The sequence below is a fragment of the Corvus brachyrhynchos genome, unplaced genomic scaffold (assembly GCF_000691975.1).
Source record: "Corvus brachyrhynchos isolate BGI_N302 unplaced genomic scaffold, ASM69197v1 scaffold220, whole genome shotgun sequence".
NCBI classification, from domain to species: Eukaryota; Metazoa; Chordata; class Aves; order Passeriformes; family Corvidae; genus Corvus; species Corvus brachyrhynchos.
Genome location: NW_008236209.1, coordinates 6,941,478 through 6,963,350, shown reverse-complemented (window position 1 = coordinate 6,963,350; position 21,873 = coordinate 6,941,478). Strand labels below are relative to the sequence as shown.

Genomic DNA, 21,873 nt, shown 5'->3' with positions numbered 1-21,873 from the left:
ACACTGAAAAGAAAACTGAAAAAAATACTGCTTTAGGAAATATCTTTAACTTCCTTCTAATAAAACTGAATGAATGCACATGACCCTAAAGAAGAAATTCTCATTCTTTTATTTTTCTTGTTTCATAACATTAACATTCATGCCTTTATATTTATAGAGTATCTTAGGGTGCAAATAATCATCATTTTATCTGGCCCCAAAGGCACATACTAATGACTTCAGTAATACCGTATTTCTATACATTAGCAACAAATCAATTTCCCATTTACATGGAGATCAAAACAGCTTCAACCACCTGGCGAGTAGATCTTTGCAGGTCCTGCTGTTTATGTTTCTTCATGACCTGATTGGTGTTATGGTGTCTGAACATCAGAGACACTAATATAAATTAACATTAGGAAAAAAGACAGAACCATCTTGCCATCCAGCTGCTCTCAATATATATATTGAAAGAACTCTGATTTGTATCAGTTATTCCCATTCTCTAGAAATATTTCTGTTTGAATGTGATTTAAGAACTCATCATCTGAATATTCAGAAAATTAGCTCTTGATGTCAGTAGAGCAGCAGCATCATAATGTTGGTGAGGACCTGCCATTCTCCTGAACATTTCACAAATCAGCACATACATGTTTGCTTAACATTCATAAAGCCTTCAAGTCAAGGTAATTTTAATGAACTATGACATCAGGGTTTGACCTCTTGTTTTGCTTCTCACCTGAAGACAAATCATTCAAAACACAATGTCATCAATAGGAACTTTAACACCTGAAAAGCTGCTTAGGCCCCCATGGACACGTAATCACTACCTGCAGCTGCAGGGTATAATTAAATAGAGCAAACTCTCAGCAGCTGAATCATGGCTGTCTTTTGTGCATAAAAATTGCTCTTGCAGTCCTAGGAAAAGCATTTCAGCACTGACGGAGTGCAGGCACAGAGAGAGTTCTAGCATTTAGATTTATCCAAAGCTGAGAAAACACCACCTCCCCAGACAACACATTGCTTCTGATTTGGGAAGAAGTTGCAGTCATATTCATACTAACAAAAACCAGCCAGGACTGTTCTGAATTTGAACTCAGTCAAAAGGGGTCCTCCTCCTCCTGAGCAAGCAAGACCATTTTGCATTTGCAAAAACCATTAGCAGATCTGCCTATTCAAGAAAGGCAGATGCTTTTCTTCCTATATTCTGTTTCATTTACTGTTGTCAGTGTACAGCCATGAAGAAGTCAAAACGTCTCTCTCTTCCTCTGCTGTATGAGTGTACTTTCTGTTCAGATTACTCAATTTTTACAGCAGAGGCCATTTTTTGTTGCACATTTGCAATCTCTCCCAGTTGTATCAAATCTGGTTAACATTTAATGTCAGGTTTAACCTATTTCTCCTCCTCAAAACTGAACCTAAATAAGACAACCTAATGCTCAGCAAGAAGCCTAAAGGTTGTAGACTTTTAAGTTCTAGGTTTACAACGTGATAATGACAGCTTAAATACGATTATCTGGTATTGACAGAAGAAAATTAGTCACAACAGTTCAGAACACTGCAGATATGGAAAGAACAGAGGGGGGGAAAAAACCCGAAAGAAAAGGCTGGGGTTCCCGCTGCATTTTCACTTCTGCTGTTTTATTGATGCTTTCCATATGGATACTTCAATATTGTTTTCATCTCCATGTACCCCTGTAGAGCCTGTTTCCATAGGGCAGGACATGAGACTTCTCAATATGATTGCTTGCACACCCTAAGAAAATTCTGACACTCTTTTACACTCAGCTTCCTTTTCCTTGTACTCCTAGTCATTACTGGTAAGAACAGCCTTTTTATCAAAAGGACCTTTTTGGAAGGGAAGGGGAAAGAGAGAAATAGACAAGAGAAACAATCTCTGAACACTTGCAAAATGTTCTGGATTGGAGGGAAGATTCCAACAGATTTCAAGGTAAATAATTAACTCACATTTAATTTGGGAATCATATTTCAAAGTCTTCAATACTCAGATACAAAATGTGAGGCTCCATGATAGTTTATTACCTATCATCATGCATAAGGTGAGAGCTCATGAAGGAGCACTTCTTATGCCTTAAGTTGAACAAGCCTTTTAATTCTCAGAGAAGCTGCGAGAGACTGCTGCCAGAAATGACAACTGCTCCAAGTCACTGAAAAATAAAAAGTGTTTTACTGCAGAACAGTATATTGCAGTAGGAAGACACAAAAAACAAGACAAAAACTTGATTGCTGTCAGCAACAGGCAAACAAGTTCAGTTTGAAGGAGAAGAGATGGGATGAAGATACAAGTGCACAAAGCTGAAATTAGGCTAAACCTACAAGACTTAGAGACTGATTTGCCACATGCCATTCGCTGGTGCGCTCTGACTTCAGAAGCTGTCTGGGATAGGGAATTGCACCAACCTACAGGGTAACTGCTGACACAGATGTGTAAAATGAAAATTGCCTTGAAAACTGAAAGAAACTTTTCAAGAAAAAAAAATTTGCCTCACATAGCAATATTGCAGTGTACCAAAAATTCAAAGAGAGAAATTAAATAATCTCTTATGTTGAAGAACATGCCCACTATTTCCTTCTGTTCTGTGTCAAAGAAAAAGAGCTTTGCTCAGCCTCAGTAAGAATCACTATGAAGATGAGTATCTTGAGATTAGAAATAAATGAAAAGGGAAACAGATAAACTGGGTTAATACAGTTTCAGAAGTCAGTGTAGAGAGGAGACAGATCAGGCATCCAAGGAACAAGGACAGACATTCTTGTTCCAAAGTAACTGGAAGATACAGGACTAGGACACATTGTTATGGAGAATTACTGATGACAACCAACTGATGACACTGATCAGAAGTAATGATGCTCTGAGGCACACAAGACATCTATCAATAGTATGGCAGCACATCAAGGGATGGACGTTCTGACAGTGAAGACAAAGGACGTGACACCAAAGACGGATGTGCGACTTTGTACAAACATCCACCTCTGACAGCCAGGCTTCCTTCCACAGGAACACATGCCCAGAGAGCTGTACCATGAGTTCTTCAGCTGAATGACACTTCTTCACATCCAACATGAGCAGTGTCAGGAGGAGCCTCAGAAGTGGCAGCAGAGAACAGCAGCAGCCGAGGAATGCACACAGGAACTGCACATGCATTAACGTGCAGCAAGCACATAGTCCCACTTACCTCGCGTCTGGGGGATTCACTCCCAGTACTGCTCACTGGCTGTAACTTACATTCTAAAGATCCCTCCTTTTCCTGCCAAGGGTCCCCATAGTCCTTCTCCAGAGTGAACTGCCTGCCAGATCTCACCAGAAGGCTCTCCCAGATTCTGTTGGAGATGGCAGCTGGTATTTTTCCCAGCAAGCGACAGAGGCTGGGCTCATGTGGCACAATGAAGAGGACTAGGACACTAATTGCTTATGCGGTATATGGCTCTCCTTAATCTACCAGGGTAACTTCTCCATGTGACTTGTGAACTGATCACTCTTCTTAAGGCAGCAATGACTACACATTCACTGGAACTTAGGCCGAGGCAGCCTTCGAGCATTGTGAAAACTCTCTCTCAGCCTGTGATGAACAGGAGCTGATTTTGTCCTCCAAGCAGGTCTCTACAGGAGCATTTTGAGAACTACCAACTGAACCGAAAGACCTTTGTGTAGTTTAACTACTGACTTTATAAACCTAAGCTAGTAGATCCCTCATCTAGAGCAGCTAAAGCCCAGAAGGCAAAGAGGATTTCTGCTTTTCTTAAAATTACAGTACAAGTAGTAATATTGAAAGCCCCTGACTTAAATCTCCAAGTAAAATAAACCAGCTACTGCATTGAAATTCACATCCCAAAGTCATACCATGTAAAATTATTATATAATCAGCAATGAACAGCTTCTGCCTTAAAGCATCCTACCCTCCAGTGCTGTGCCTCACAAGCCAGTTGTTTCCCCCATCCTAGCACACACTGGAGAGGCCTTGAGCAGGAGTGAGTCAGACACTGAGAAAACACCCACCTTCTTTGGTCTTTGTGCTAGCTGCTCCTGGATCTCTCTCCAAGCCTGGGGAAGCACCTTGTTCTTGTCCTGTTCCTTCTGTGCTCTTATCCTTTGGTTTGCTCTCTGCTTCAGTTTTCTTTTTGGTAATGTTTATAACACCTGGTGTGAGAGATGGACGCTGGATGGGTGCTGATTTAGAGACTGGAGTAGGAGATGGTGGTCTTTGTTTCGACATGCCAGGTGAAGGTGGGCGAGTCTTCTGTCTGTTGAAATAAAGATTATTTTTCAGAGCTAACAATGAAAACCTCAACCACGAATCTGAGGACAGCAGTCTCCTTTGTTTAGATTACATACCTCACTTTTAAAAATAAATCCACCCTCAAACTATTGGTGCCTTCCCCATAAAATTCAAGCCAGGATTCCAAAACATCCAAGTTACCAAGACTTGCTACTAGTGGGCTAACATCAAAACAGGACTGCTAGCCCAGATAGCCATTTTACTCCACATCTAGGATAAACCTCATGATTCCAATCCAAGAAACTTCCTACACTAATACAGGTGGATCAGTTTATTCAAAAGCTTGCAGGCCTCCTGTTGGTTTTAGAGCACAGACTGAACAGAAAATCAGGGTGTGTTTTGTCTGCACAACGAAGATTGAAGTAAAAGCTGCATCCCTACTGTGGGAAAGGAAAATTGGACCCAAATGAAGTCTTTTCTGAACAAACAAGGCATAGCATAGGTCATCCAAACTAACAGCTCAGCTGTCTTGAGACAGGGAGCAGCCTTCATTTTGTGCTGAATAAAAGGTGTTTGCACATACCTGACTGCAGAAGGGGTTTAATTGGGACACATACCTGACTGCAGAAGGGGACGGAGGACGCTTCACCAAATTAGCAGGAGAGGGGGATCTTCTACGGGCAGACACAGATGGTGAGGGAGGGCGCCTCAAACCAGAACCTGGGGATGGTTTTTCTGTCTCTGATTTCTAGAAGATACACAAAACCAAAATACTGCTGACTCTCTAGGATACATTGCAGACAGAGGAGCTGTGATTCCAACAAACAAGTTCTCAACAAGATGCACTTTGAATTTCCTTTGTGTTCCAAAATACAAACCTGGTCAGTGTTTAATTTTTACATAAATTAAACTTTGGGAACCACAAGCAGCAAACAGTATGCCTTCAAGATACAAGAGAGATCAAGTACCATAAAATTCCAATTTGATTTTAATACTGTATATTTTTTAGGCAAATGCTATTGTACATTTCATTAATGCTTATTGAAAGCAGCAGCAAAGAGGTAAAACAGGATCCCATCCTGAGCTGTCCCAACCCCCCGGATTAATAGAAACTTAATTCCTGTGGGTTTTCAACAAACCTGGGTTGAATCAGGTGAACTTGCATCAGATGAAGATACAGAGGACTTCAACCTGTCGATGCTACGGCTGCGCACCGGCACTTTAGGAGCTGGGACTGGGGAATTGATGGAATTGGCTGAAGCTGAACGAGGACAGAGGTGAGAGTCTATAAAAGTTAGGAATTTGACAAGACAAAACGAGAACCAAGTGCACAGCATAAGAACAGGAGAGAAGGAAGAGGGAGAAAAAGAGAAAGAGAGATTGTGTGTGTTAGAAACCATACAGGGAAACACCGCAGGCAGTGCACAGTGCAGTGGGTCACAGACAGACACCACCACCACACAATTAGTACTTGGGAAGCAACAGCACCAAGAATAAAATCACTCTGAAAGCAGCAGTCTGGAGTAGATAAAAATAAAATGCTTTTCCAAAAATGGACCAAATTTGCAGTACACCAGCATTACTTTTATTTTAGTCAAGTTGCATTTGATCACAAATGCTTCAGTTTTAATGGCTTAGCATATTTCCTGACAAATTCTTCATGACAGGTTCAGATTTTAAGCATGTTTCCTCTATACTCAAGGAGGAAACCTTCCTTCTTCTCAAAGATGGTGTAAAAGGAATCTATCAAGAGGAAAAGGTCAACTATTTAACTACGATACCTTTCCTACCTGAAGTGTCAATCTCTTCACATATAAGATATTGAAATTAATTTTATCTTACTACTTTTTTCACTAACATGATCATAGACAGATAAGCACACATAATGCAAAAATATTCTAAAACTAGATATTGGATTCTTCTATTATTCAAATAAATTGTGACAAATGCCAGCACTTAGTTTTGTAACTTTATGGAAAATACATTTTATTTTTGTATTTGCAGCATTTGTGCAAGGAGACCTGCATTCTGTTTGTGCACAGGTTGTGCTAAAGCACAGGTACTTTTCTACTGAAATGAAAAAAGTACCTCTAAGTAAACTTATAAAAACGTATCTTTAATTCAGCAATAGTGAGTGCCACATGCTAACAGTAACAGAAAAAAAGATGGTATTTCCCCAAATGACACAAACTGAAGTATTCATGGTAAAATAAAAGCAGCACATACAGAGGTGTGTAAAAATATGACTACTGACTACAAACCAAAAAATAAAAACTGATTATTAGACAAGGGGAACAGTGTGGAAATGTCACCATCACCGACAAGGACCAAGTGAAGTGGTGTAAGATAAAAAAATAAAGATGGGATAACATACTTAAGAGGAAACAAGCAAAACTGGGAGCTCAAGTTGTAAGGTAAAAGAGGAGAAAGGACTCCACATTGGTTCCAGAGATGCATTTACTGGGACATTATTAATTAACTAGTAGCAATTCCAGGACATGTGGGATGCAGCTAGGGGGGCTTGCCCACAAGGCAAATGCCTGCTCTAGTACCAAACTGAGTCCCAGTGTGGACGTATCAGCTCAGTCTGGACCAATATAAAACTGCTTGAGTAAGCCAGGATATCTCTCTTCTCCTATTAGACCTTGAATTCTACTATCAGTTGAACAAAGCCAGCTCAGGGTTTCCTGTACTTATCTTAAGATATTTGTCATTGACTATTGTCATGTTCCTGCAAGAGTTTCTTCCCCTACAGAAATTTAGGTTTTGCACTTTGAAATTATAGGTTTGGGGCTTTTTTTTCCTTTTATTACCTAGTACTGCTCTAACCAGAATGTCTCATATTGATTTGAGGGTACAAACGCAGATCTCTGTCAGTTAAAAAATCCACACAAAAAAGCCCCAGAACGAATACCAGCATCTGGTTCTCTGCAGAGCAAGTAAACCAGCATTGGAGTTTAAAAGCCAGTATTATTCTATGTTTTTGTAAAGTAAACATGCAGCACAGCATATGAATTGGTATTAATGACCACAGAAAATACTAGGTAAGTAATATTACACAGAACCATCTATTAACTATCTGATCCAGACCAAAGTGCAGCATAGTTAGCAGCTATCATCTAAGTTCTTGCTTGAAGAACAACTGCGTAAGACTTTGAGGCTTCGCTGCCCTCCTGTTACCTGAGGGGTCCTGTCCATCAGCCGACAAGGTAGCAGCACTTTTACTCCTAGCTAGGAAGGCCTGTGTGGGGGCGAGGAGGCGGCTGATTACACTACTGTCCAGGGGACTGAGCTGGGAGCGACGAGCTGGATGACAGGAACAAATGAAAAAGGATCCAACATGAAATCATATCATGGAAAAGACAAGCAGTACAAAGCAAAGGAAGAGCATTGTTGCAAATCATTACAGTTTTGGAAGAACAATACTGAAGTCAGGGAGAGGGAAATCCAAACTACAAGCACAGAAGGACTAAACACTGCAATCTCTTATGTTGCACTTCATGTTCTTGCCTTGCTTAGTACAAGTCATTTTAATGTGCAGAGACTGGCACGTGTACAACAGAGGTGAATGCTCAATCCAGTCAAAGTATGAGATGTTTTTGACTGAGCTCTTCAGAGCTACATTCTCTAGATTGCAGGAAAGGCTGTTTTGACAAAATAAACGCAAGACTTTCAAGTCAAAGTGAGCAGTTATGGTCAAGCATTGCCTGCACACACAGATTCACATAGACAGCACCCATCATTCTCTCATACAGGAAAGATTCTGAAGCAGAAATAATTTCAACTGCTGGCAACAGCTGCTAAAAAGGAAAGTTTCAGAATTGTTAACTCAGAGGGATAAAACATGTTAGAGAAGGTGCTATTCTTCAGGTTTAGGAGGAGTTCCTAGGAAAGAGGTTATTTGTAACCTAGGGGAGAATACAGAGACCAAAAGAGACTGAAATGAGAACAGGTTTCTTCCTTCTGCATGCACATGGTTTACATCAACAGCAGGAACAGAGAAGTTGCTTTTAAACTGAATAATGAAAGGGAACTTAAAAAAGCAAAGGTAAGATTTAACTTTACGAAGTGAGCAACTCAGTGACATTTTTACCATTTCTGACACGTAAACCTACCAGCTCTCCAATACATTGTTCTCTTACACAGAGAGACATGCTGCTACCTGCTTGCAGTGTTATTTAATGATAATCCTTCTTAAAGGATTTCTTTTTTTGTCCAAAACTAAAAAAATTAACTTCTACTGTTTTATCTTTTACACTGGGTAACTAAAAAGCCATTAAAAAGTCCTAGAAATTTAAGAACCTAGGAAACTAGTGAAATTAAGCCTATTCAAACTTTAAAGGCTTTAAAAAAAAAATCAGTTTTATGAAGCAACCACCTGGTTTTTCTTCCTTTTTCACTTTTTCTAGCTCTGGAGAGGATTGGAGTTTACTACTCATTCTACTCAAAGATGTGCTCCTCTTCTTTTCTGTTCCTCCTAGAGACCAAGCGTAAGGAAGATTATTTTTAACAAGTTATTCTTATGTATGATTTTCTAAATTGCCATCCCATGCTTTGCTTTTCCTAATCAGCTAAAACCATCAATGTATCATTATGAAGCACTGTTTTCTCATGAGTTAAATGGTTTGGCTACTATTTGTCTGCTTTCCCCCCACCCTTCCACTTTTCAGAGGAATAAGGCTGGTTTAGAGACAGTTACCCAATATCTGGCACTGTAATGTGCATAATGGTATTTATGCCACAGTGCACAGACTGCATGAATGCCTGAGTGAAAACATTTATAATGGAACTGGGACATGGTTTAAAGTCATCTTCAAATATCCCATTTACTGCCTCCCAGTTCTCAAAACAAACAGGTTTCTAGCACCTTTCTGTTCCACCTGCGAACCTTTGGGTGCTGACTGCTGGGAATGTAGAGGAACTGTGTTATTCAGTCTGTTTAATGAGGCACTTCTCTTTGTGGTACCTGGAAGTGAAAGTGCATGGATTAATTATGCTGAAAAGCCCAGAGGTCCCCTCCAACACCTGCCCCACTTCCCTAAGAGAGAGAAGAATGATTAAGTCACTTTATAATATTGAATTCTTCAGAAGCAGAAAAACTGGATCAGGGAAGAATCACTTTATATAAAGCATTACTTCTTACATTTCTGCATGTTTCTGATCACAGCAGCAGGATGTCAGTCACAACAGATTCTTGTTTGACCTACTGAGGCCATACTTGTACACCTTTTAAAATACACGAAAATTTTAAAAGGCTATTGCTCACATTCTCTATGAGTATGAGTGAGCCTAGAATTAACACAGAACACAGTGTTAAGTGGAGATACTCCACTGATCCAGGGTAAGCATCATCTTCTCATTTCCACATTCTGCTCCTTCACCCTCCCAGGCAAACATGCATGACAGAAACAATCTGGTTCATTCTGTGACTGTATTTAGTGTCCTCTGAATTTACCCATCTTTTTACCAGACATTTCTCCCCGAGTGTCAGATGGAGCGCACAGGATCACTCTAAGTCAACCTCGACATCCTGACCACGTAGATCACTTGGAGTCCCGTCCAAATATGTTATATTTCAGGCCACCTAAGAGTATTTTCTCCAAAACAACTACAGGTTCACAAAGGATTTCAAGGTATGACAGTAAGTTTGAAAGCAATCCCAATTAGTTGATAATTAGTGACTTCCTTTGTAAGCTGTTTAATTTGTACTTTACAGCCCTGCTTCTGACTCACACAGAGCTGAACCCTGCAGACACATAATATATAAATATAATTTAAAATCACAAGCAGCCTCCAGTGACTCAGAGCCCCTGCCAGTATAGATATAGTCACTGATTTCCCCACCAGGCATACAGTGCATGAGCACAAATTTTTCTGCTGCATCACCTTCCAACAAAAACCAGCAAAACCACCTTTAGCTGTGTCTGTGTCAGGGATTCCTCTAGCAGAGTTTGCTTGATCAGAGGCTGCAGACTGGCAGAACACTGGAGCACAGACCTAGCTGAATCTGCTTTGTATTAAACAGCTTTTAGCTTATTCATCATTTTAGAAAAAACAAAAAGAACCACCGAGAGCAAAAACCTCCCTAACTGCGATACAGGCAGGTTCCTATGAAACTCTGGGAAGATTCTGCATAATGAAATCTCACGCTAAAACAAGCCAAAATATGTGCACTGACAAATAGCTCTTATTTATCTTAACAAGTAGATTAGGACAACTCCTTGTCAAAAATTAAGTTTATTTTTTCCCTTCCCACTGGCAATCAAATGACTGAAGCTGTCTAACAGAACAAGGCAAACTTAATTTTTGTACTATTTCTATTGTGCTGGAATTTTAGGGTGTGAATTAAGGCATGCAAATCCATAGAGACGATGGGAAATTATCTGTGGATCATTCACCAAGATTTGACTTTAGTAACAGAATTACAGAAATAAAAAATAAAAAACCAGCAATTTTACCGTTGCTCTTCTCCTCTAACAGAGATCACATCAACTGGGTCAAAGCCCTGAACAGTCAAGCTGGATTAACAAATTACATGAAATGCATCTGAGATCAAAATATGAAGTGAGTCACACAGCAGGGGAGGAGGGAGGATTTCATTCCACCTCCTGTCTCCTCCCCGGCCCCAGTTCAGCAGTGCCCTGCTCCCAGCAGCCACAAACCCACACTTACTTCGATCTGAGGCGTTTAAAAGTGCTGCAGATGACGAGAGGCGTTTGCTCACGGCAGCCTCTGCCTGTTTGAGGTTGGCTGTGGAGGGCGAGCGTTTGCTGGCTGTGGAGAGAGAAGTGATAACTTTAGAACTCGCCTTCATACTGAGCCTTTCACATCTTGCTGAGAGCTCACTCTCCAAGCATTACATCCTGAAAGCTATTTCCACTTTCGTTCAATGAGAAACACAAATGATTTTGTTTTCCTTCAAACAGGCTTGACACCATTAGCACCAGCTGGGACAGGCACAGAAAAGGTAGAGTTTAGTGGAGTCATGCTAGGATTTATGCATATGTGTGCAAACAAGGGATTTTTAAACCCTGTGCCCCTAACATGTAAAGACAACAGCTACTGAGGTTGTGTGTTGTTATCAGACTGGCAAGACAGAGAAAATAACAACAAAATCTGGAAAATTTCTTTCTTCATTCCTGTCACATAGGTATGTCAAAACAGTTTTTTAATCACTAGTTAATAAATCCAAACCAAAACAAATTATCTTGGAGAGATAAAACCAAGTCCTGAGGAAAGGCAAGAAAGCATTCCTATTTCTGATTGCTTCGCAAAGGTTGCTGTACTTCAGAAATTGCCTATTTTTCTCTAAAAGCTACTCTTAAGTTAATGTTTCCTATGAAATCTGCAATTCTTCCGGGAAAAAAAAAACTGCCACAAGAGGCATTAATTTTTTTTTTGTATGTGTATACAGACACGTACACACACAAAAATCACATCTCGTGTGGCAGAATTGCAAGTTTATTACAAGGCACATAAATACCTGCATTTTAATTTCAAATAATGTACTTTCAGGATGAACACTACTCCAGAGTGTGAAAGCCTTGGAAAAGCATGTACCTGTTGCTATAGAAACTCAGTAAGCAGAAAACATTAATGTACACAGAGTGGTGCGGACCAGCATAACAAACACACGAAATTCTATACATCTAACACAAGTAATCGATTTTACTGACATACTGGACAGCAAAGATGATTAAACTGAACTCATTAGTGAGTAAGTACCAAAGGACACAGTAGCACTACTCACCACAGAGGCAGCATCTTTTCCCTTTGCCAGCATGCTACAACAGCCCCTTATAGCCAGAGCCAGGACATCAGGATTCCTATGGACAGCCTCATGGGAAGCTCTTGTGACACTGAACAAGAGCAAAGTCACCATGGGATAAGAGGGAGATCTACTGAATCTAGTTAAGAATGAAGAACTGAGCTTAGTGGATGCTTTCCCAACATCAAAAAGAAGGAAAAAAAAGGGGGCATTTTATGAATGGAGCCTGAGAACTGGGATAACTAAACAGCCTTAAGAGGTTTTATATACAAAAATCAGGAAACTCGTAATTCATATATTCGGATGTTTTTGGAAGGGGAAGGCTACCCTCTAGTGTCTGCTCTTATAAGGAAATCCTGCCTCCTGCCTGAACTCAACTGAGTCCAAGGCCTCCAAACATCACAGAGACACTTCACACAAATTTCTCTTGGTTCAATTTAGCACTTCAGCACCTGCATGAAACCTGAGATTTGGTCTATCACCTACTGGGACCCTGGTAAAGAGGTCAATGCTTTTTTGATCAATACATTTGCATGATCAGATGGCCTCAACTTTTTTCCCTACCTCATCTACAGTACAGTTTCTGCAAATTTTAAAGCTCTTTTCACTAGAAAAAAATGCTTTAGAAGAGAGACAGGATATTCCTGAGCCAGTCAGTCTGGTTATGTAGCTATTTACAAAACATCATTTGAAAAAGTACCTCAAGTACCTTTTTTGGGGGAAAGCTAGAAAACCTTCATCGAGGGGGTTTGAAATGGAAGAAGCACACAGCCCATGTGACACCAACGTCTCTATTTTTCTAACGGAAGGGGGGAAGCAAGCTGCAGCAGCAGAGCTAAAGAAAGCATGTCTGCCATGCAGCAGGGCTTGGAACTGGGCAAGAAGCTGGGAAACATGGGATCTTAAGAAAATCACTCAGAGTGAGGAGCTTTCAATCCTCACAGGGTTTCACTGAGAGAGGGTGCTGCAGCACTGCCAGAGGCTGGATAACATTAGGCTACATAAAGTAAGATTAGCTATCTTTCACTTCCTTCCAAATTTCTACTAGGACAAGGAAGCTCTTCATTTAGCAAGGAGTGACTCTGGCAGCCCCATTTCTATTCTAATAGCACATCTCCAGTCCTGTTGCACCTGAATCTCTGGTTCTACTCAGCAGGCACCACTAAAACACCCCCTTTACCAGGGCTGTCATCAAGGATGCTTTATTGCACAGCCTGGCCATTTCTCTTGGGAGACCCACATCCTGCCTGTTTCATCTTAGCACTGACAGCAATGTCATTAATGTAACACTTGACTCTGAAGCTTTCATCAATTTTTACATTTCACCATCAGCAGGATCCCTGGTGTGGTCTCATGAATCACACTCAACATCCCACAGAACTGCTGATGGTCAGGGAAACGTTCCATTACATGGGCTTCACTTTCCAGAGCACACTATCACCCAAAACTGCTCTGCCGCTCAATGCTCCTAAATATTACTGTTAACAGACCCAGTTCATGGGAGCCATACCCGATTCTGCATTTTGCACAGCCATACAATAGACAAGAATGCCTTTTGTCATAAAATAATTAAAGAATATTTGAAATCAGTTCCCCAAATAGTTCTCATTTTAAGAAATGGGGCTTTAATCCCAAATCTGCCACAGAATTTGATGGTGGAAATATAATATTGCATTGAAATTTGCTCTAGATGTGCAGTTAGAAAAGGTGCACTATTCAGCCACCATGATGTAATGGAGCAAAGCTCATCTGGTGTCATTTTTAAGTGGGAAAAAAAAAAAAAAAGGTAGTTGTCTTTCCAGAAATTATACAAATATAGGACAAAATGGACCAATAAGTATTTTTTAGAAAGCCAGCTGGACTTAAGTATCCCACATGGCTTGGGTAGATTTTTAATAATAATTAAGTAATGAGCTCTCAAAGTTAAAAAGAATTGCCCTGAAATAGGAATAAATACAAGACATGTAAAACCAGTCATGGTTCCACATGATCCACCCCACACATCATAGTTTCATGTTTGAAACATTAGCATAAAATCAAACACAATTTTAAAACAATGTGGGTGCACAAGGGTTTGACTAGGACATTGTATTATCTGTTTATCACCATGGCAATTTTCTTCCAGATTGCTGCCAAGTTATCCAAATTGATCTACTGTTGCTGAACTATCTGCATAGCTGCTTTATGATGCATAAGTCACAGTTTAAGCACCTATTATTATATCAGGAGCATTTGTGTTGGAAAATCTTTTATCTTAAATGTGCTTCAGCAGCACTGAAGACCTTCCTCCACAACAAAAAGGACAGACAACGCTCATTTCCTCATATAAATCAGGAGAGTGCAAAGAACATTACTTTGTGTTTGTCAGTAGAATAAAACCCAGCACTTCCTTAAACACATAAGTCAAACGTGATTTTCCACTTTCAAGGTTAAACAGTATTTGGTAGTGTGAGATACAGTAAATGGATTTATATATGTATCCAAGGAACACATATAAAGCAAGTAAACCAACCCAGCCAAACTGGCTGATTTTGGAGAAAATTAGGGGCTCATGATGTGCAGCAGAAGGGAAGAGAAAAGTTAACTAAAATACATATGCTTCTGCTGTGTTGCCAGAGCAGTTAAATCATAGTCAGACCTTCACTGCATTTTCAAGTCTCACTTGTCTGTGTCACAGACAGCTGCACTGCATTAGTAATGCTGTGGGCATGCACAGACTGTCAGGATTCAGATTCAGCTGGGTCTCAGCTGAGAGTTTTCATCTCAGACTAGCTGCAAGAAATAATTTCGCTTATTAAACAGATGTATCAGTGATCCAAAGCATTTCTATGAATGGCTCAGTCTGTGCACTGGAAAGTGCCAGAAATCTAATGAAAACACACTTAATGTATGGAATTATCTTTAGATAATTGGGACAGCCCTGATTTTGCAAAACCCTTCACGGAAAAAGTAACAAACTGCACAAGAGACCCATTCCCTTTCACAAAGTTTCAGCAATATATAATTTGATTTTGCAAATGTTACTTCAACTGCTGGTAAAACAAAGCAAAAAGGAAATAAACCAAGCCCTACCATATACTTTTAGCAAATTAGGAAGCAATGAAAGGGTCTGAAATTACCCTTAAAACCCCCAAATCTTAGACTACTGAACTAATTTATATTCAAATACTTGCCACTAAGAATTTCTCTTCTCCCTGTGCTGTATCCAGACATCTTTAAAAACCCAAATGCACATAGCCTTTCCCTGAAAATTCCCTCAGGATGCCATGACTTATGCTGTAGTTGAATTAGCTGGGAGGGATAGCCAAAATGAGGGGAGCTACTTTCTACTTAGGGATCACATTTGTTGCACAGCTGTCCAAGATCCAGGAAAAGACCTATAAGGAGATGGTTTTCCTTAGTTTGAGAAGAACTGAAGTTTAAAAGGTTAGTAGTGAGTGCAAAACAACAGAAAAATAAAATTTTAGAAATCAATACCACCAGTTCCACCTTCATCTGTGTTCCGTTGCTCTGTAGAAGAAGAAGGTTTGTAAGCTAAGTCACGAGGTCAAATAGCAAAAAATGCAAGTTAACCAAAAAATGGGGATGCTGCATATCATGACAACTTACATCCCAGCACTTTGAAACATGTTACAAACACACACTCAATCTGACAGAAAATGACAGTACTAAAACACACTCAGTACAATTCCACCAATACAGAAGACAGGCTGAATTGAAGCATTTTTGAATAATTTTATTCCTGCCCAATAACTTATGTTATTTCTTGGTAGTTAGGTAGTGCATGAAAAGATCCCTTCCACTGCAATCCTTATTTGTTGGTCTGATTTCAGAATGTTTACAAACAGAAACAGGTCACTGTTAAACATGAAATGATCTCAGTTCAAATTAAAGAATGTTAAAATACATCACCTAATCCAGAATGGAACCCATGCTCCAACAAGCTTGGACTGTCCACTGCATCTCCTTACCCCTTACTGGGCATTCAAATAATCAGTCAGCATTCCACAACTCCAAGGGTGTGTTTAAAACATTTTAGATGTGATATCAGAGTACAACTGGGTATTTTTGTTTGTATCACCAGTCTTAGCACTCCATTACATGAACTGCATTTGGAGGACTCTGAATTATCTTAACATTACACATTGTAGTTCTCCTTATCTGATGTTTGCGGGCTGGCAGTGCTGTCACGTGTTGTCCCGTGTCCCATGGAGCTTCTCTCCAGCTCTTCCCAAGGTTGAAAATAGCTGTAAGTCTGAGCAGCATTCCAGGGCAATACAGATATGACACTTTTCCCATGAGCTACCCACAGATCCTGCTTTAAGATCCAAGATAGGAAAGGATGCCCAGGTCTCTATGAGTGGGGCTGCATCTGCCAGTGTTCACACATAACATTCTGTGATTTTAGTCCTGCTACAAAACGGTTCTGCTTACCTGTTTTGCCTTCTGAGTCTGGAGTGACGGATCCCCCCCATGACCATCTCTTCTGTCGTGTTTCCAGCCGCTGATTCCGTTCCAAGGTACGATGTAGAACTGCTTCATAGCGCTCCTACCAAACAACATCTCCATGAAGCTTGTAACTGTTAAACACAGCCACACCAGAAAACAAAATACAGACCTCCAGGATGATCTATAATCTGTTTTACCAGGCTTTTGTTACAAAAATTATCATGCAAAGGATGTTGAAGGCAATTAATGGCTTCAAAACACTGCAAACATTATTAGATTGAGCTAAAGCACAGATAATCTATTCTACTCTTTACTTAAAATAGCCACCAAACAGATTCCCTATTCAGTAAACAGCACTACTAATTTTCTAAATAGGGATGAACTCCAAACTGAGCAAAAGTAAACGATTACCCATGAAACTATTTGTATGATGAAGTTATTTCTAGAAGGTGATAAAAATTCTCCATTATAAAATATTAAGTATAAGGTTATTTCTGTTTTCAAAGAGCTATAAAAACAATGACCCAGATCTTAACAGACACTGACATTAAGACAGATGTGATGAAACCAGAAACAACAAGACATAAAGGCAAAACTGCAAGAGAACACCAATCAACTCCAGGCCTCAGCAACCACTGCTGATAGGACAAAGGGGGCTGAAAGAAGCTTTTGCTGCTGTCTCCAGAACTAGTAACTGCTAACAGGGGAGCTTTAGCTCTTGAACACATTTCTCTTCTGGAATAGTTATATCCCAAGTGATCTTTTGAAGCAGTATTTGCTCCTAATACACTGCAGTTAAGATGTCAAGGGAACTCATTATACAGCCATTTCTCCCACTTGAGGACACAAAACTTTCACCTTCTTTCAACACCATTTCACAACACAAACTAAAAAAAGTTGCCGTGAAAAATACACAATGTAAACTTGGAAATGAGGGTTCTGCTCATCGACAAAAGATAAAACTGAAAGTTTTTGTTTGAAATATAAACCTTAGCTTCCCCTCTGTTAGAGAAACCTGAACTAGAGTTTATCTAAGGTGCCAAAGTACCCAGACATTATGTAATCTGTAGATTGTATTTCCATGGAGGTATCTGCAGTGCAGTAACTCTTCAGTCAGAGTTAAAGACACAGGCTTCACTTTACAAATGGCGGACATGGGCTCAAGGCCTCAATACAGTGAGCTGCAGATGTACAGAATAACTGAGGAGCTGTGGGGAGACAGGTATCTGAATCCTCACCATGGACAGTGGTCTTCAAGGGTCTTAAAATCACTTCCTTTTCCACAGTATTTGCTATTGTGCTGCTTCTACCTTATTAGATGATTAACTAAATGACACTTAGCTGAATTAGTTAATAACGTTGGGATCCATGTGTTTTGATGCACTTCTATCTACCAAATTTACAACTGTAGATGGTATCTTGCTGGTATCTTTTTCTCCTGTCAGAGTACCAAAGTCAAGATCTGTTTCAACTTTCTAATTGAAGGCAAGGTTTTACAGGTCAAATTCATACTGTCTTTCCATCTTCCAGATTCTGCATGCAGAAGGTCATGTCCAGGGACTGAGTAAAAGACAAGATTAACACCTCATTGTTAGTCCTTGTCTTCCTTGATTATTCACTCTGGAGGTCACTTAAAACATATCTACCATCTTCAAAACTACATGAATAAATGTAATAAATGTAAATGTTACACCTTTTTGAAGCATAAGGGATGCTTTTCACATAAAGTAGTTGCTTAAAGAAATGACACTGCACTGGACTGCAGTCAGAGCCCACCCAAATATTTCTGTTCTCCAACAATGTTAACTATTCCATGAAGTTCAAATGAAATATCAATCCAATCACACCAAGGAGCTGATTAAAGAAAACCAAATACCAGTGTAAAATACTGCCAGTCAAAAAGGGTAGAAAAGATGAATTGCCAGAACAGTGTAACAATGCTGGACTCCAAAGGAGCAGCCAGCCAGGTTTACAGGCTCTTCACCAATGACCCACAGCAAGTTCTTACAACCAGCTTATGAAAGCACAGATGTGTGATGCTTCCACTGCTGACACCCTGGAAATGAACTCTTTCAGAACTTGCACATTTAATATGCACTAACAGAGCCACTTGTTAAAAGGATGGAATAACTTCATGTATTTATTTCTGCTACCAGCTTCTATTCATTTGCAGTGAGTCCCAAACTCAAACACTGCTCTGCCTGCCCATGTGCCGTCAGAGCAAAGGCCAGTGAGAAGTCACTACACAGTTCAAAGCAGCAAATGACAAATACGCAGGTAACATCACCACCTTTCATCATACGGGAATGAATTCTGATTTAGAAGAACTAAGAGAATGTGAGTCTCAGGCCACAGCAGGGCTAAAAGAAAGCAAGACACAGAAATAAGAGAAGTAAGTCTGAGACCTGTCATCCATGCTGATTTACAGACAGATTCTATAAAGTGCTCTGAAGGCATCTGGAAATCTAGGAATATGGGGTGGGGTTTTTGCTCATGTGAAAAATAGCCAGCACTCCAACAGCCACAGCTCCTGAAGTCCCGAGTGCATCAGCTATAGCTAAAGTTCTGGGGGGAAGGTGGACATGTGTCTACACAGCCCATTGTAGATGTGGAAAATACTTTTATGTTCTAATACATTCATCATTTCCGTAAGTTTCTCATTCACACCACTTCAGAGCACGGTAATGTAGGAAAACAATGTAGTTCTTTTAAACTATTGAACTTTGATGTGTGTTACCTTTTCCTCCTCTATTTTTTGTTTCCTCTTTTCTTCTACTGCTGCCCTCCGTTGCTCCTCTTTCTGCTTCATTTCTTTTAGCTTTCTCTGCCTTTCTTCTAACTGCTTTTCATACTGGAGTTTTGCTTTTCTCTCCTTTTCAAGAATTTGTGTCTCTTTGGCAGCTGTGAGAATATTTTTAAGAAAAAATTAAAATCAAACTTAGCCATTCATTGATATTGGAATGCAACTTACAAGCAAGAGACTATCCAAGCAGAATTAGTACAACTTGAAGTGAAAATGTACAGGAAGATGAGCTTGCAGAGGTGGATGACATCACACATGACAACAGGTTCATCTTTAATTCTGTCCCCAGGTTGGAAGTGGAATAAGAACCTTGCCTGCCACTAGGCTTTACTGTCTAGACAGGAATACCAGGATATGTATATTCGCTATGTTAAGCATACACTTTCCTTATAATAGTGATGTCTTTAAGGAAGCAGTAAATTAAGAATCAAAAAGCAGAATTTTCTGTCATGTTTTTCTTTTTAAGACCAAAATATAATAAAAATATTTAAGGCACTGAGTGACAAGATGAGAAGACCCTACAGTTCCTGCACTGGAGTTCAAAACAGTTATATCACTGTTCTCTGCAGCCTCCACCAAGGAACAGCTGTGTGCAGTTCAACAGGAAGCCTCAGGTCCTGTGACACAAAGCTAGTGGGTAAATGCACAGGGTATTTTCCATGGCCAGACAGATGAAATGAACCAAGAGACCAGACAATTACACCAACAGTGCACAGGCAGCATCTACACATAGGGCCCCAAAATATTTGTGAATTTTATATGCATCATAATACTACCCTGTTCCCGTATTAGGGTAACACAATTCCTGTTGTTGTGGGCCTTTGCTTTTATGTTAAGAAACAAGCATACAGCTCAGAGAGACAACTCTCCTCACAAACTGGCAGCCCAAGACCCAGGACTGCAGGGCACACTGTGACCCTTTCATCTCCTGCTACACACACATGCACTGTGTCACATCACAAACAGCATAAAGCCGGGCAAGAGTTTTCTGCTGTTCTCTAGTCTCAGATTCCAGGCTAAGATAAAGTGTATACTGCTGACACTTCAATGCAGGAGTCATTTCAGTATGCTGGGAAACAAGGGAAGCAGTGTTCAAGGCAAACAAGCCATTCAAGTAGCTAAATCTTTTTTGGTTTCCTCTGAATCAGCATTCTCCAACCCTCAGTCTTCAGAGCTATAGGAAGCAGTTCTAAGCTGTAAGTTTTATTTTCCAAAGCGTTTTTGTTAAGGCTTTCAATAAGGAATTGGCTAAATTTGCTGGGTGGTCACTAAGAAATGGAAGGTCAGAAGTGACACAGAGCTTCAACAAGCTAAAACTCTCTACAGTTGTTTTCCTCTGAAACCAAAAACTTCTTCATTCAGGTTCACAGATGGACACTGATGCAAGACCAAGAACAGACCTTGTCTCTTGTCCCCAGCACGGTGACAAAAAGAACATGGGTAGGGGGGATAGTAATTCCTTTAACACAAACATTTTAGAATATTGTATTTCAAGTGAAACATGAAAATACCATGCTGCTTTTCCCGCTCTTCTCTACGCTCCCTGGCCAGTCTTTGCCTTTCTTCTGTTCTTAGCATGGAACCATCTATCACTGTCAAAACAAAAATTTAAGACACATAATTGTCAATGATTTTCAACATTCAAATTTAAATAAGAAGTCAAGTCTTTACTATCAAAAGGAGAATGAAACTTCATGAGAGAGGCACACACCACCAAATCACTGCACACTCTATACAGAGATTAAAGATACCATCTGAAAAATTCATAGAAAGCTGAACATCCTCTTTTTCCCCCCTCTCCATTCCCTCACAACACTATTTTTAATAGGTGCAAGAGAAAGCAGACACCATATTAAAGGCTCAATAAGTACAGTCAAAAGAAAGCCTAAGAAGTCAGACGTGTGAGAACATACCCTATTCCAAATTCAGCTCTGATCCTCAGTTTTGTACATATTAACTCCCATGAACAAGAATGACAGGAATTTAGGAAAAAGTCATCTGGGAACAGATAGTTCACCTGTCATGCAAATTCAGAGCACTGCAGGACAGCTCATTTGCAGACTAAGCAGAACCAAGACTTAAGCAGTCTTTGCAGGTATAAAAACTTGAATTTCAGCAAGAAGTGAGCTGGTAACTTGCCCAGAGCACAAATCATTTATCTTTGCTATCATGCCTCGCTTACAAGACAGGCAACTTCAACTGAAATCTGAGCCAGTCAAAAGCAGAAATCTGTCATCAAAATCAGACCTACAAACCATCTACCAGGTGGCTCTGTGCTCTGATGCCCCCTGAAGAAAGAGCACCAAACTTCTCTTTAGGAGCACCAAACTTCTCTTTAGATATGTTCTCTTCAATCCCTACTAACTCTCCCTTGTGAATCCAGCACTTCATTAAGAGCAATGACCTCTAATTATACCTGGTTTAGTTGCTGTCTTTATTGAGGCCTGGACTGCAAGAGGGCTAATGCCACTTTGGCTTCTTCTTTCTTCTGCTATGGCTTGGGCTGCAGCAACTGTGAGAAAGAATCATTCCACATTAAGAAAATCTCTGTAGAGCTGAACTGAAGAAATAAAGATCTGAAATAAATACATAAAATTCTGTTTGAGGTTGCTGACGCTTTTATTAAATAAGTAACTGGA

The 21,873-nt window shown here is 40.0% G+C and overlaps 1 protein-coding gene across 9 annotated transcripts in view; it reads right to left on the bottom strand.

Moving 5' to 3' along the window:
• MAP7D3 (MAP7 domain containing 3) overlaps positions 1-21,873 on the bottom strand; it is a 38,420-nt gene that overhangs the window by 8,867 nt on the left and 7,680 nt on the right. For 2 of the 9 annotated variants that reach the window (XM_017743024.1, XM_008641791.2), the window contains exons 2-13: positions 21,651-21,746; positions 20,746-20,826; positions 19,169-19,332; positions 16,417-16,531; positions 15,460-15,492; positions 10,887-10,988; positions 9,082-9,180; positions 8,593-8,691; positions 7,395-7,520; positions 5,354-5,499; positions 4,832-4,962; positions 3,995-4,239 (exon numbers count right to left, since the gene is read on the bottom strand). In XM_017743024.1, coding sequence (XP_017598513.1) covers positions 3,995-4,239; positions 4,832-4,962; positions 5,354-5,499; positions 7,395-7,520; positions 8,593-8,691; positions 9,082-9,180; positions 10,887-10,988; positions 15,460-15,492; positions 16,417-16,531; positions 19,169-19,332; positions 20,746-20,826; positions 21,651-21,746 — 1,437 coding nt within the window. The remainder of the gene's footprint in view (positions 1-3,994; positions 4,240-4,831; positions 4,963-5,353; positions 5,500-7,394; positions 7,521-8,592; positions 8,692-9,081; positions 9,181-10,886; positions 10,989-15,459; positions 15,493-16,416; positions 16,532-19,168; positions 19,333-20,745; positions 20,827-21,650; positions 21,747-21,873) is intronic. The other 7 variants (XM_017743042.1, XM_017743037.1, XM_017743052.1 and 4 more) reach the window with 7 other exon arrangements.